Source organism: Mizuhopecten yessoensis, unplaced genomic scaffold (genome assembly GCF_002113885.1).
Source record: "Mizuhopecten yessoensis strain PY_sf001 unplaced genomic scaffold, ASM211388v2 scaffold716357, whole genome shotgun sequence".
Classification (NCBI taxonomy): Eukaryota; Metazoa; Mollusca; class Bivalvia; order Pectinida; family Pectinidae; genus Mizuhopecten; species Mizuhopecten yessoensis.
Window position 1 is genome coordinate 1,277,603 of NW_018480076.1, and position 17,952 is coordinate 1,295,554.

The 17,952-nt window shown below is 36.2% G+C and overlaps 1 protein-coding gene across 2 annotated transcripts in view; it reads right to left on the bottom strand.

The window, feature by feature from the left end:
- Nucleotides 1-11,943, bottom strand: part of LOC110443694 (sex-determining transformer protein 2-like) — a 53,855-nt gene extending 41,912 nt beyond the window's left edge. The window contains exons 1-2 of one of the 2 annotated variants that reach the window (XM_021488069.1): nt 11,372-11,943; nt 2,507-2,530 (exon numbers count right to left, since the gene is read on the bottom strand). In XM_021488069.1, the coding sequence (XP_021343744.1) occupies nt 2,507-2,530; nt 11,372-11,377 (30 nt within the window). In that variant the 5' untranslated portion in view covers nt 11,378-11,943. The remainder of the gene's footprint in view (nt 1-2,506; nt 2,531-11,371) is intronic. The other variant, XM_021488070.1, reaches the window with a different exon arrangement.
- Between the last annotated feature and the right edge of the window lie 6,009 nt (nt 11,944-17,952).

Genomic DNA, 17,952 nt, shown 5'->3' on the forward strand with positions numbered 1-17,952 from the left:
CACAGTGGTATTACCTGTCCACAACTCATCTCCTACAGTATACACAGTGGTATTACCTGTCCACAACTCATCTCCTACAGTATACACAGTGGTATTACCTGTCCACAACTCATCTCCTACAGTATACACAGTGGTATTACCTGTCCACAACTCATCTCCTACAGTATACACAAATATTGTATGAATACAAATGAATTCGGAGAAGCTAAAATCAACATAGAGATACAAAGATGCGCTGTTACCACAATAAAATTTCCATTCGGTTACTAGTATATGAATAATCAGATTATGTACCGGTAATCAAGTTTTATTTAATGATATACATGTACCGAGATTTATAAATCCTATACATAGATTTAATAAATAAAACATTAAGTTCAACAATCATCTATCTAGATAAGGTACGTTCCTGGTTAGTGAACAGTAAAGATCAAACAGAAATTTCTGTCGTAGATAAATATTGAAAGTTTGCACAGGTACCTTTAATCAAAAGTCAGATAAGGCAAGTTCTATGTCATATACACAAAATACCGGGAATGCAGATGATATATTATTATATCTAAACCATTTGTTTTTATCTGAAATCGCACCAACTGTGTGACAATGGTACCATATACATGTTCACGTCACGTTGCTTTACTTTGTAAATACTTAAAATTTCTACTTATCTTCAAGGTCAAATGTTATAAGGCCTATGAGGGGAACTGAGTGGTTGATATCTTTATGTCAATAATGTCAGAGGTGTGACCATGATATACACTTGATCAACACAATCTGATTATTCTAGTGTAATTCCATGTACAAATAGGTACAAACTTGGGTGGTCGGGTGGCACAGTGGACAACGCACTCGCCTTCCACCAAGGCGACCATGGTTCGATTCCCTGATCAGACGTGAAAAGGTATGGATTCACCTACCTGAGCACGTAGGTTTTCTCCGGGTACTCAGGTTTTCTCCGGGTACTCCAGTTTTCTCCCACATTTAGACCCCCAGTGCACTAACACTTGGGCCAGTAAAAAGTGATTAATATAAGTTGTAATATTTTTTTTTATTTTTTTTTGTAAAATAAATAAAGTTAATTGTTATTATATTACAAATAGGTACCAGCATTTAGGAAGTTATATTGCGAAGGACAGGTGTCCTTCCACTGAAAATTGCTGAACACCTCACAGAAACCTGACCTCACTGTGACTCCATGAACCATTTTATACTTCAGACAATATTTTTACAAGGTACTCATAGGATACAACCATGTCGGGTAAATAATTTAAGTTATCAACATCACAGTTTATGTAATTAAGGTATTGACCACAAGTTTATTTATTACCTGTCCTGGTGCTCATGGGATTTCATGTTGGAGTTCAATGATTTACATCTTGATTTCTCACATTCTATTGGAAAGTCATACCAGGTCAATTAAGTCATAGATATTATCTATAAGATTATTACGATAGAAAAACATGGATATACAGTTTTTCATATTTCAATGTAATTATGATCTGTTATATCGGAACATTAATATGAAGATGAGTTATTTTTGCCACTTTTTTAATAAATGGTTTAAAACGATTTTCATGTTTTATGGAAAGATATCAAAGATCATTCTTAATTAAAAAACTCACTGACATAAGGTGTTTTGCAACAGAAATTTCAAATGGACAGTTGGACCAAAAGACACAATGTTGCACCTTATACTTCTGTGAAACAGTTGTGCTACCTACAGACCACCTTTTGCCCGAGATGGGTGATTTTGTGACAGTCCATGCAGGTTGCTAAAAGTTTTTGAATTGATACAATAAGAATACTTACATGTAGGATAGGAAAATGTGTACGTAACATGTTCCAAATGGTTTTACTCCGCGTGAACGTCCCGTTAGTTAATAATGCATTGATCGTAATACATATAGTTAAAAAACTTCACAAATAAGGAAATATAGATCTAAGCTACACAATTCAATTCTTACGGAACTATTTCTAATACTGTAAGTCTTTTACTAGCACACTTCCATAAGGCTTACATAGTTATTTATTTAAACAATAACCATTATATATTTTCTGGTATCGATGAAAATCAATATAAATTTTATTTATGTAAAAGTATAGTGTGAAGCTAACATGTACTTGATTCACTGGGCCCTGCTGGATTGAATACATAAACAGACACAACACAATGCTTGCTGACTGGCATGGACAGGTATATATATATATATAGTTGGTTCAGAATTATTGCACTATGTCATTAGGTTATGGACAAGAAAACTATGTCATTATACTTGAGAAAACTATGCAAGATTATATTTATTTACGGACACACAGAATGGAGGAAATAAAACTAAGTCGTTAGATTCAGGACAGGGGTATAAAGTTGTCAGGTTCACAACTACAATACTAATTATCAGGTTAGGGATAAGATTGTATTCAGATTCAGAACTAAGGAAATAACGCATCAGGGTCATGCTCACAAACATGCAGGTAGGGCCTAGATCACAACACTGAGTTTACTTACTCTCTTACTCCTGTATCTCCTCCGCTGAACAGTAAACAGAACAACATTAGACAGTAAACAACAATAGCTAGAATATGATCTTAGCGACAAAACATTGTCGGAACAAAACCCTGGCAACAAAACATTGTCAGAACGAGACCCTGGCAACAAAACATTGTCAGAATGAGACCTTGGCAACAAAACATTGTCAAAACGAGACCCTGGCAATGAAACATTATCAGAATAAGACCCTGGCAACAAAACATTGTCAGAACCAGACCCTGGCAACAAAACATTGTCAGAATGAGACCTTGGCAACGAAACATTGTCAGAACGAGACCCTGGCAACGAAACATTGTCAGAATAAGGCCCTGGCAATGAAACATTGTCAGAATGAGACCTTGGCAACAAAACATTGTCAGAATAAGACCCTGGCAATGAAACATTGTCAGAACGAGACCCTGGCAACAAAACATTGTCAGAATGAGACCTTGGCAACGAAACATTGTCAGAATAAGACCCTGGCAATGAAACATTGTCAGAATGAGACCTTGGCAACGGAACATTGTCAGAACCAGATCCTGGCAATGAAACATTGTCAGAACCAGATCCTGGCAACAAAACATTGTCAGAACCAGATCCTGGCAACAAAAAATTGTCAGAACCAGATCCTGGCAACAAAACATTGTCAGAACCAGATCCTGGCAGCAAAACATGGCTAGAACCAGATCCTGGCAATGAAACATTGTCCGAACCAGATCTTAGCAACAAAACATTGTCAGAACCAGATCCTGGCAACAAAACATTGTCAGAACCAGATCTTAGCAACAAAACATTTTCTGAACCAGATCCTGACAATAAAACATTGTCAGAACCAGATCTTAGCAACAAAACATTGTCAGAACCAGATCTTAGCAACAAAACATTGTCAGAACGAGGTCCTGACAATAAGACATTGTCAGAACCAGATCATGGTAACAAAAACATTGTCAGAACCAGATCATGGTAACAAAAACATAATGGAGGATAGCATTTCCCTTTCCCCAAACTCTACACCCATTGATTGAATTTTCTTTATCCACATACATAGCATAAGTAATTGACTTAATTTTGATTCTTTTCTTATCACTTTTATCCAAGGTTTGTGTAAAAATTGGTGCTGACAGAACAAATACAACAAGAAATATGCCCAACACTAACTAAACACTTATAAGTTAAAAGTCAAAAACTGAAATGATTTGAAGAAATCATTTGTTTCGTTGCACTTCCTAGTTGGAATTTAGAAAAATGTAACTCCGGAACTAGGACTCACTGGGTGCAGCCATGTATAAAACTACTAGATCACGTAACCATTTAATAACATTTCTTTCTCATTGAGATGACATTACATTTCAGAACGTCAACTTAAAAGGCACTGAATATTTTAACTTAAACAATTTGTTTAAATGCACTTCCTAGTCAGAATTTATAAAAAATTTACCTCCTGAATGAAAATTCACTGTATACAACCATGTATATCACTTGTAGATTCTATCTAGATTATGGGAGATAGGAGATTCTATGAGGTGTAGAATTACCTCATAGAATTTACCCAAGAACTAAAGAACCAAGGACAAATCATGTAACGTAGATTAACACTTGATAAATAATACAGTATTGCGCGATATGACCTAACTTATATATAACCTTGTATTTGGCATTCAAATCTGACTTTTTACAAGCAAGGCATTACTTTTCTAACATACATTTTACAACAAGACAGAACCTCTCTAATCTAACATTTGACACACAAGGCAAAAGCTGTCTGACCAGACATTTGACAAGCAAGACAGAAACTCTATAATCTGATATTTGACATAAAAGGCAAAAGCTGTCTAACCAGACATTTGACAAGAAAATAGAACCTCTCCAATCCGACATTTGACATATAAGGCAAAGCTGTATAACCGGACATTTGACAAGAAGATAGAACCTCTCCAATCTGACATTTGACATATAAGGCAAAAGGTGTCTAACCGGACATTTGACAAATAATACAGAACTTCTCTAATCTGACATTTGACATAAAAGGCAAAAGCTGTCTAACCGGACATTTGACAAGAAAATAGAACCTCTCCAATCTGACATTTGACATATAAGGCAAAAGCTGTATAACCGGACATTTGACAAGAAGATAGAACCTCTACAATCTGACATTTGACATATAAGGCAAAAGGTGTCTAACCGGACATTTGACAAGAAGATAGAACCTCTCTAATCTGACATTTGACATAAAAGGCAAAACCTGTCTAACCAGATATTTGACAAGGTAGGACCTCTCCAATCTGACATTTGACACACAAGGCAAAAGCTGTCTAACCTTACATTTGACAATCATACAGAACCTCTCTAATCTGACATTCAACACACAAGGCAAAAACTATCTAACCTTACATTTGACAAACATACAGAACCTCTCTAATCTAACATTTGACACAAGGCAAAAGCTATCTTACCTTTCCTTTGACAAGCAAGACAGTACCTCTCTAATCTGACATTTTACAAGCAATGTCGAACCTCTCTTATCTGACATTTTACATACAAGGCAAAAGCTGTCTTACCTTACATTTGATAAGAAAGATAGAATATTTTAACCAGACAATTGACAAACAAAACAGAACATTTAAAACTGACAATCGAGGAATAAAACAGAATGAGTACATCCAGTCATAGTACAAACAAGCTGATACATTCTAACAAAATATTTAAGTCGAAATATTCAAACCTGAGACAAAAATTGTTCTCATATGAAGCCTTTTCCATTTTTTTTTAGTTTTAAGAAATAGGTTATGCATACATTTTAATGTCTTCATATTCATCATCAAGGAAGTAAAAAAACCAATGCATCCTGGTCTCTCTAAAAAAAAATATGAATTAATGTCACAGATTTTCTAGAGCTTTACATCAGCTTAACTATCAAGATGATAATGAAATTCCAGTGCTAGCTTTAACAGTTCTCACAATCTTCAGAACAAAATATAAACATTTTCCGGTAAGGGATTACATAGGGCTTATGTCAGGCCCAGTTCCTGGGTGATTTTCCTCAAGTCTTGCTGATGATGTTTACAGTAAGCTTAGGAGGAACTATCGAGACCAGCAAATGCAGCCCAGAAATCTACAATTGTGGCTTCTCTTCTCCAGACTTAAGGTTCAAAGGTGCTGACCTCTCAGACAGGGTCATAGAAGGTCGTAGGTCATGTGTCTAAAGGTGGCATTTCTCAGTTTCTTCCTGTTCACGGACACTTTAACAAAAACTAATTATCAAACTGGTTTGATATAGGATATACATTTATAAATGTATGTACAATCGCTGTTCAGCAACATTTAATGTGCGTAAGTAGAACAAAATTCAAGGTAAATGTAAAACAAATTTATACAATAATCAACCTGACTTGAAAGAAGATATCCTACAAATAATTCACACTAGATTATTTTTTATTTATAATCTGACAAAATTAGACAACTCAACAGGGGTATTACTATTGTAAAGCTATGACAACAGTTAGTAATATTCCAAACAAATATCTCAAAACACGACAAAGTTATAACAAGATATTCTTTAGAGATAGCTTGAAAGATAGACAAATCCTTGATAATTAAACACGGACACCTCAAAATAAGTAACACTTGTCAATGTAACACTGTTATTTAAGTAACATCTGTCCAAGGAATATTTCAATATAGGTAAGATTTTTTTAAGAGACACCTCAATATGAATAAGACTTCTCAAAGAGACACTCCAATATAAGTAATATCTGTCAAAGAGACACATCAATATAAGTAATATCTGTCGAAGAGACACCTCAATATAAGTAACATCTGTCACAGAGACACCTCAATATAAGTAACATCTGTCAAAGAGACACCTCAATAGAAATAGCATATGTCAAAGAGACATCTCAATAGAAATAGCATATGTCAAAGAGATATCTCAATAGAAATAGCATATGTCAAAGAGACACCTCAATATAAATAGCATATGTCAAAGATACACCTCAATATAAATAGCATATGTCAAAGATACACCTCAATATAAATAGCATATGTCAAATAGACACCTCGATATAAATAGCATATGTCAAAGAGACACCTCAATATAAATAGCATATGTCAAAGAGACACCTCAATATAAGTAACATCTGTCAGAGACACCTCAATATAAATAACATCTGTCAGGGAAACACCTAAATTTAAGTAACATCTGTCAAAGAGACACCTCAATATAAGTAACATCTGTCACAGAGACAACTCAATATAAGTAAAATCTGTCAGAGACACCTCAATATAAGTAACATCTGTCAGAGACACCTCAATATAAATAACATCTGTCAGGGAGACACCTAAATTTAAGTAACATCTGTCACGGAGACACCTCAATATTAGTAACATTTGTCACGGAGACACCTCAATATAAGTAACATCTGTCAGAGACACCTCAATATAAGTAACAATTTGTCAAGGAGACAACTCAATATAAGTAACATCTGTCGAAGAGACACCTCAATACAAGTACGATAACATCTGTCAGAGAGGCACCTCAAATTAAGTAACATCTGTCAGGGAGATACCTGAATATGAGCAACATCTGTCAAACAAACATCTCAATATAAGTAAATTTGTCTCCGTGACAGTCAATAATATGTTACATTTGTAAATATGTTTTTGTATACAATTTGATCATACAGGCAATGAGAGGAAACAATACTGTCTGATTGATAATCAGCTGGTTATGAGTCAATTTGTAACAGCTTGTGACTTTTGACGTATCACAGAAGTAAAAAGTCATTGAGAAGAATACTATTTTAGCACTAAATCAATTGGATCCCCCAATAATACGAAGCTGACACTTGACAATCACTTTAAACCTGCACTCAGTCGTAAGTGGTGCATATCATTACATTACTGTATAAAACTGTGGGCGGAGAGATTTTGTATACGATGTCACCAGTGCATTTTATGGTATTTCATACAGGGATGTGAATATATTCTCAAGTACACACTGTAATATTAAACATAACATCATAGGTCCAATATAAGAACACCACATAACTCATGGTTAGACCAGTGTATTATTGTAGCTATGTTCTAGCATGCTCTTTACAGAGCCTTGTACATCACTAAAGACAATACACCCCGGACTGGTCGATTTATAAATATTGAAACCAGTATGATATGACTGCCATATAGACTCATCAGAACAGTTGGTCCACAATAACATAGATAATTTAAGTCAAATCTCAATAGGTTTCATGTAAATAAGTGGTTGTTGACATACTACACACAGGGACCCGAGAATTTGTTATATGGGCGGATTGGTCGAGTGGTTAACACTCTGGCCTTCCAAGCAGGTGGCCAGGGTTCGATCCCGGAAGTTGCCGTACGCATGGAATATTAGAGAAAGTGTTTTTCTCCTGCCCACACAACTCCAACAACCTAGGTGGAGTATGAAATGGTCTGGGGTGGGTGTTGCGGTATCTGTGCTGTAGCATTCAAGTGAGGTGGCACTATAAATGATACTGTTTGAAGCACGGTCCCACTACAAACAGAACACAATACATCTCCAGCACACACACAGGCATACACACATAGGGAGATATTAGCCAGGTGGCATAGGAATAGTAGTTAGCGCCTGATAAGGCAGCTCCTGCGTATTCCTCAATATTGTATTGATAAATATAAATGCCTATTCAATTGACTTTATTAAAATTGTATATCTTTATACTGTAAAGCGCTTTAGAGTGGCTTATGTTAGCTAGATAGGGCGCTATATCAAATGTTGTATATTTTTTTATTTTATTTTTTAGCAGGTAAACTGTAGCAAATTTTCAGGTCCCTGTAGTTTACTGTGATATATTCACATGCACACATACTACACACAGGGACCCAAGAATTGGTTATCGCATGTTAACTGCAAATTTTCAGGTCCCTTCGGTATTGTAGTGTACATGCACATATAGTACAGTGTGGCCAACAGTATCTATGTATTGTAGTTTTTCTATTGTACTATCAAGTCTTTTGAAAAATGTAATGTTTGTAATATTATTCAGTGTTCTAGTATTTTTTTGTCTTTTGATATTGTCAATGTCTCTGTGTCACTGAAGACACATTTGAACTCTTCCAATTCAAATGTTGGAACAGTTCATTATGGTATTTCAGGGGTGAATGAGTTAAGCTTTTCTTTCAACTTTTAAGGATCTCCATACCTCTGCCAAAAACTGCAACTTTGAATTAGAAACTTTATTTTTTTGGCCTTGATAAATCTGACCAGTTTTGCAAAGAAACCCATTCCATGTAGAACTTTTATGATTTTTTTTAAAACCAAAATGATAAAGAGAGAACTTTTATGAGCTCATCTACCTAGTCTTATGGTAGCTATGATAGTACCCTGGCTCAGTCGGGCTAAAGGTATAACCAAAACAAAATTAAGGGAATGTTACTGCATGTATGAAAAACTATATTGGAATTCTCTAGTGTTTTTTGCCTGTAGTGGGACAGGGATCCTTAACTCATTGACCCCTAAAATTTCATAATGAACTATTCCAACCTTTGAATTGGAAGAGTTCAAATGTGTCTTCAGGGTTGAATGAGTTGAATAAAGATTATATTATTGTATTGTACACAAACACTTCTACAGTACACCAATTTATGGTGTTTTCGAATTTTTGTGATCGATTTGTTTCAATGGATTACCAGAATTCTTCCCTTCATTTCAAAATAGTCATCTTTAAAAACTCAAGCATCCTCTGCTTTTCAAACACTTAGATATTTCCTAGTCACATATATCAAACTGTATTAGATTTGCATGTGTTGTCCTGCAATGAATCGGCAAACTGAGTACAACTTGTTGTAGGGTATCATTTCGTTTACAATTTCCTAGATACCATAAAAGTGAAATGAACGTTAGTATCTGTATCTGTATTTCTTGTTTCTGTTTCACTTTACAGCCGAGCCGGACACTAGATAGTGTGGGTGGGGGTTCAGACATTCCTGGCACTGTGTCCAGTGTATCGGCTGTAGTGATATACAGCACTCTGGCTCTAATGCTACTAATTCCTTACTTTGGCACCATCTCAATGAATCAGCCATCTTAGACGATATATCCTATCACTTCTCCATCCCCCTATAATACAGCACACTTTCCTCTGTATGGAAACATATTCTCTAAGAGTCAGGTTTATTCTCTTCTTTGTATATTTATATCATTTTCTATATCCAAGCTTGAGATACCCCTTAAACTATAAATACGTCATTTCATATCAATACCCTATAAGCTATACCATATACAAATACCCATTCTAGATAGCAATCAGGCCAGACAAAAAAGTATCTGTGTTTCCTGTATCATGTCGGAAACATTTAGAGTAGGTAACCAAATGCTATTTTAAACAAATGATTTTACTTGGTTTAGATAGGAGAGTGATCTTGACTTTAACAGTGCTTCTTTGAAAATTGCCTTAAAATGTTTAGGGTAGGCACAACAAATTAGGGTCGGTAAGGTTACCGGTAACACCAGTTTTTGTTTGTTTGGCCTCATCCATCCTATATCAAAACCCAACCTATATAGATACCCAACCTATATAAATACACTTCCTATATATAGATACCAACATTATATAGATAAATACCCTATATACACTTCCTATATTGATACCCACCCTATCAAGGTTACCGTCTTTTATAGACACCATCATATAAAGATATCCACCCTATATTGATACCCTGCTTTAAAGTACTGAACTGCTTGCAGATGGCATTCATAGCCAATAACTGGACAAATGCATATTCAACTAAGTGTGCTAGTACTTCATGTCAAATTTGCATTTGTCCATTTGGAGTTCATATTGCCTATGAATTCCATCTGAAAGCAGTCAAAACTTCATTATATTTACTATTTGTGGAAAATGCTCGTCTCATAGAAAATGTAAATGAAGTACTTAATTCAAGTAAGTGTATGTTCGGTATATTCTTGTTCAATGAGTTGAACAACAACCATCTGTTAAGGGCGAGACAGTGGTACCTGATGTTCCTGTTATGACATCATAATAATTGGGTCATGGCATTCAATGCTGATATGAATGTCATCTGAATGTGGTAGGGTTATCAGATACCAGAATACCCTAAATGAGGGTGTTTTCACCCCCAAAACAGCTAGCTGTACCCTCCAGTTTTCAAAAATAGCCTTTTGTAACTATGTACCTAGGGGTACATATCTTGAAAATGTATAAATCATACCCCAAATGTTACATTCAGTGGAAAAATTGGTTATACAATGTATGGTAGATATATAGATACCATCCCTATATATATTAACCCACTCTTTTCGTGTTCATCATTACCCTAATCCCTCCTCCTTAATTAAGACTGTACCCATTGTTATAAACTGCTGCAACTGGTTCTTCCCATCATAGGCACTTGACGCTTTGTTATGTCAGATTAAAAAAATATATATATAAGTATACATTTTTTTTTTCAAAATTATTATCTGAGAATTATCTGAATAAAAAAAAGAAATGACAATTTTATTTTTTTTATTTTTTTTAATGTACATGCATTCGATCATTGGTTCGAATGCATGTACATTATTTTATTTTTTTAAATCTGACATAACAAAGCGTCAAGTGCCTATGTTCCCATAAACATTTGATAGATTCCTCTACTTTACAGAACATCCGTCTCTCACTCTAGGATTACGTTGGTTTCCTACACTGCATCTAGACTTAACAGTTGACTTCTATTCCGTGTTTATCTATGATTAAATACGGTAGCACTTGTAAACAGTTTTTAAATCTAACTGGCTCACATACGGTATTTACAATATACGCATCGCAATGATGCGGCGAAACTTACCTCCATCCTTACGAAAGTGTGAAATACAATTTTGACTTCGGCAAACTTTCCCCGACACGATCTAGACAACTTGAGGGAAGTCGCTGGTAGACGCTGCACACATCATAACCGTTGTGTCAAAAAGATAAAAACAGGCACACTGTGTTAATACACTACGCGTGTATCAATTAGAAGATATCTAAAACTGATATTAAGGTGACCTCCGACCTGTGGGAAACTTCCGGGACTGGATCGTCCATGGCTTGAGATGGGGAGCGGGATGTGAATCCCCCGTGCTAATCCGTCAATACTCCTGCAGTGCCCGTCTACAACTTCTACTGCCGAGAAAACGCCACAAAAATTTGCCCTCCGTGAGCGTCTAAATACACACTTGTTCCCTGTGGTTTTTCCCTCCTCAATAAGATCAAACGTAACTCGGTGTACGCGTGTTTGTTATCCCCGTCTACATTGAATTATGACACCCTACAGTATTTTACTTCCGCGTCTACCTGGGTCATCCGACCTAATTTCACGATAACAGCATGGGTGCTTTATGGTACAGTAATGTATGTCATAAATGTTTGATAACTGTAGTTTAAATTTTTATTACGTGTCATTGCCTCGGTTATCGTGGGACCTTAACTAGACCACAGACTTGCATATACTATGATAATGGGCTGTTATGTCTGTGTATAAGAGACGATATTTAGATCCCATATTCTACTCAACCATTCAGTCAAAACGAAACTAATTTTTAAAACATGCAAGAGATAGATTGGGCAGCTAGACGACACTTGACCTGGAGCACTCGGAGGGTTTTAAATATTGTCGCTGAGGAATACTCAAGGCTGTCGTTCAAGCTGGCTGTCGTTCAAGCTTTGAAAATACTGACGTTCACGTTATTTCAAGTGCGCATTTCAATCGGAGTAATTATGAACTTCGTAGACTTTAATTTCATTTTACATTTTAAGTGAACTAAGATGAGATGTTCCGGTTTTAATATAGTGTATTTACTTTCAGGTTTATGCAGATGCGTGCAGGTATTTTTTTGTCGAATGTTCCTTTGGTGTATGTAGCGTGACTTCTAGCAAAGTGTTTTTGTAAGAAAATTAAGGTTTGGGTTCAAATTCTTCATTAACTTCTCATTGACGATGACAAAGATAAGAAACGAATTGGGAATTTTGGAAATCATTGCCCAATTTGGCCTCAGTGCGTTCCCCAAGATTAAGAGTTTTTTTTTAAAATGTTGTGGTTACTTTACTACATTAAGATGTACCTTGCACGAGTTTCTATGTAAGCCCACCTATACACGTACAGTTTACCTTACACTCGAGGATCACAGGGACCTGCGAATTTGTTACAGCTATATTGGTGCCTAAACTAAGATGTTCCGAGTAATTTTACATGTTTTAGGGGTTTAGATAGAATTGAGGGTGGCATTTTTACCGCAAGGTAATCTAAACCCATAAAACATGTAAAATTTCTCTGAACGCCTTGTTTTAGGTACAAATATAGCTGTACCAAATTTTCAGGTCCCTGTGTTAAGGATGCTATCTGCATCCAATTCCCCTTTCAGTTTTTAATATCATTGACAAAAGGGTATCCGAAACTCCAAGTGCTATCCGAAAAAGGGTATGCGAAAGCCGGTACAGGGAGTATCAGTATCAGAAAAGGTTATCCGAATCGGGTACTAAAATGGGATATCATGATGAGGTGTTATTTTTGGGTATCAAATGAGTTTTCTTATTAAAATGACTATGTCGAGGGACGCGTGACCATTTACATGCTAATTCTCGGTTTGTTAGGAGGAGTTATCTTTCTTCCCGTGTGACTTTTTTAGTTTAAACATATCTCATTGATATATTATATCGATAACCTTTATTCAGCAATAGACACAACTGTCTTTGTACCATAAATACATTGCATATACAAGGATATATGTGGTGGTACAATGCATTAAATTACATAAATATATAAATCGGTGACTTTCCATACTTAAATGCAGGTTTCACGACATCAGGGCGGACTTTACTCCTGATTAAATAAGTTATTGTTCCGTATCTCATTCGCTTTACAAATGAAAGCAGCAATATTTTTCAATGAACTCTTGCTCGTAGACGATATTAGTTCCAGGAACTTTGGTCTATTTTGGTGATGACAATACCTTCTCTTGATATACATGTGTATTTATAAGGTACACTCCATAAGGAAATGATACTCGTCCTCTAAAACACCACAAGGGCTACGTGTAGTACAGTACGATTCTCATAAGGAATAGGGTTCGGGTGGTGCAGTGGATAGCGCACTTGCCTTTCACCAAGGCGGCCAGGGTTCGATTCTCCGATCGGACGTGACAAGGCTGGGGTCACCTGCCCGACAACGTGGGTTTTCTCCGGGTACTCCGGTTTCCTCCCACACCAAGACCCCTCACGGGCACACAACCGGGCCAACAAGAGTGATTAATATAAGTTGAAATAACTTCATAATTGTTGTAAAATAAATAAAGTTTAAATTTATATGTAAACATTTGGCAAGTCAACATAGAAGTCAACAATATATGAGAATACTTCCGGTGTAGTGATAACATAATCAACTAGACTGCATCCTCGGTCATTCGCGAAAGTTAACGATCTTATACCCGCGTCTTTTCCTACCCTACCATTCAATATACGTAAACCAGAAGACTTACAGAAATCAATTAACTTCAAACCATTGCTATTAACTATACCCTTATCAAGTGAATACCGCTTACCCATACTGTCCTCTACGTATTCGTCATCTATAGGTATAAAGTAACTTATATCACTTTAAACGAAGTCAGATAACTCCTTTGTTCTAGCGTTCATGTCACCTGTAATTATAAAATCACAAGTGTCTTCCTCGTCATTAACAATATCAATTAATATGTTATGTAAGCGGTCAATAGTATCAACATCTAAAAAAGCCCGTCTTCTGGTATTTTCAGGTAAAACATAGCACAAAACGAGATATACATTTCTTTCAAAACCAATGAAAGTTTTTTTTTCCATTTTCAACACAATTATATCGTCGGCATCTTTAACAACTAATTCAATAGTGGTCACTATCATCCTCGTCGTGATCACTCACAGCCTTAGAGAGTATTCTCTACTAATACCATAGCCAGACTAATCTCTACTAGTACCATAGCCAGGATTATCTCTACTAATACCATAGCTAGGATAATCTCTACTAATACAATGGCCAGTATACTATCTACTTATACCATAGCAAAGATACTCTCTACTAATACCATAGCCAGGATAATCTCTACTTATACCATAGCAAGGATACTCTCTAGTAATACCATAGCCAGGATTATCTCTACTAATACCATAGCCACTATCATCCTCGTCGTGATCACTCACAGCCTTAGAGAGTATTCTCTACTAATACCATAACCAGACTAATCTCTACTAGTACCATAGCCAGGATTATCTCTACTAATACCATAGCCACTATCATCCTCGTCGTGATCACTCACAGCCTTAGAGAGTATTTTCTACTAATACCATAGCCAGACTAATCTCTACTAGTACCATAGCCAGGATTATCTCTACTAATTCCATAGCTAGGATAATCTCTACTAATACCATAGCCAGGATAATCTCTACTTATACCATAGCAAGGATACTCTCTAGTAATACCATAGCCAGGATTATCTCTACTAGTACCATAGCCAGGATACTCTCTACTAATACCATAGCCAGGATTATCTCTACTAATACCATAGCTAGGATAATCTCTACTAATACCATAGCCAGGATAATCTCTACTAATACCATTGCAAGGATACTCTCTAGTAATACCATAGCCAGGATTATCTCTACTAATACCATAGCCACTATCATCCTCGTCGTGATCACTCACAGCCTTAGAGAGTATTTTCTACTAATACCATAGCCAGACTAATCTCTACTAGTACCATAGCCAGGATTATCTCTACTAATACCATAGCCAGGATAATCTCTACTTATACCATAGCAAGGATACTCTCTAGTAATACCATAGCCAGGATAATCTCTACTAATACAATGGCCAGTATACTATCTACTTATACCATAGCAAAGATACTCTCTACTAATACCATAGCAAAGATACTCTCTACTAATACCATAGCAAAGATACTCTCTACTAATACCATAGCAAAGATACTCTCTACTAATACCATAGCCAGGATAATCTCTACTTATACCATAGCAAGGATACTCTCTAGTAATACCATAGCCAGGATTATCTCTACTAATACAATGGCAAGTATACTCTCTACTAATACCATAGCCAGGATTATCTCTACTAATACAATGGCAAGTATACTCTCTACTAATACCATAGCCAGGATTATCTCTACTAATACCATAGCAAGGATAATCTCTACTAATACCATAGCCAGGATAATCTCTACTTATACCATAGCAAGGATACTCTCTAGTAATACCATAGCCAGGATAATCTCTACTAGTACCATAGCCAGGATAATCTCTACTAATACCATAGCAAGGATACTCTCTACTAATACCATAGCCAGGATACTTTCTACTAATACCATAGCCAGGATAATCTCTGCTAATACCATAGCAAGGATATCTCTACTAATACCATAGCCAGGATTATCTCTACTAATAAAATGGCCAGTATACTCTCTACTAATACCATAGCCAGGATACTCTCAACTAATACCATAGCCAGGATAATCTCTACTAATACCATAGCTAGGATAATCTCTACTAATACAATGGCCAGTATACTATCTACTTATACCATAGCAAAGATACTCTCTACTAATACCATAGCCAGGATAATCTCTACTTATACCATAGCAAGGATACTCTCTAGTAATACCATAGCCAGGATAATCTCTACTAGTACCATAATACCATAGCCAGGATAATCTCTACTAATACCATAGCAAGGATAATCTCTACTAATACCATAGCTACCATAGCTAGGATAATCTCTACAGCCAGGATAATATCTACTAATACCATATCAAGGATACTCTCTAGTAATACCATAGCCAGGATAATCTCTACTAATACCATAGCTAGGATAATCTCTACTAATACCATAGCAAGGATAATCTCTACTAATACCATAGCTAGGATACTCTCTAGTAATACCATAGCCAGGATTATCTCTACTAATACCATAGCTAGGATAATCTCTACTAATACCATAGCCAGGATACTCTCTACTAATACCATAGCCAGGATAATCTCTGCTAATACCATAGCAAAAATACTCTCTACTAATACCATAGCCAGGATACTCTCTGCTAATACAATGGCCAGTATACTCTCTACTAATACCATAGCCAGGATAATCTCTACTTATACCATAGCAAGGATACTCTCTAGTAATAGCATAGCCAGGATAATCTCTACTAGTACCATAACCAGGATAATCTCTACTAATACCATAGCTAGGATAATCTCTACAAATACCATAGGCAGGATTCTCTCTACTAATACCATAGCTAGGATACTCTCTAGTAATACCATAGCCCGGATAATCTCTATTAGTACCATAGCCAGGATAATCTCTACTAATACCATAGCCAGGATACTCTCTACTAATACAATGGCCAGTAAACTCTCTACTAATACCATAGCCAGGATAATCTCTACTAATACCATAGCAAGGATACTCTCTACTAATACCATAGCCAGGATACTCTCTGCTAATACAATGGCCAGTATACTCTCTACTAATACCATAGCCAGGATTATCTCTAGTAATACCATAGCCAGGATTATCTCTACTAATACGATAGCTAGGATTATCTCTACTAGTACCATAGCCAGGATTATCTCTACTAATACCATAGCCAGGATTATCTCTAGTAATACCATAGCCAGGATTATCTCTACTAATACCATAGCCAGGATAATCTCTACTAGAACCATAGCCAGGAGAATCTCTACTAATACCATAGCAAGGATACTCTCTAGTAATACCATAGCCCGGATAATCTCTATTAGTACCATAGCCAGGATAATCTCTACTAATACCATAGCCAGGATACTCTCTACTAATACCATAGCCAGGATACTCTCTGCTAATACAATGGCCAGTATACTCTCTACTAATACCATAGCCAGGATAATCTCTACTAGAACCATAGCCAGGAGAATCTCTACTAATACCATAGCAAGGATACTCTCTAGTAATACCATAGCCCGGATAATCTCTACTAGTACCATAGCCAGGAGCATCTCTACTAATACCATAGCAAGGATACTCTCTAGTAATAGCATAGCCAGGATAATCTCTACTAGTACCATAGCCAGGATTATCTCTACTAATACAATGGCCAGTATACTCTCTGCTAATACAATGGCCAGTATGCTCTCTACTAATACCATAGCCAGGATACTCTCTGCTAATACAATGGCCAGTATACTCTCTACTAATACCATAGCCAGGATACTCTCTACTAATACCATAGCAAGGATACTCTCTACTAATACCATAGCTAGGATAATCTCTACTAATACCATAGCCAGGATTCTCTCTACTAATACCATAGCTAGGATACTCTCTAGTAATACCATAGCCCGGATAATCTCTACTAGTACCATAGC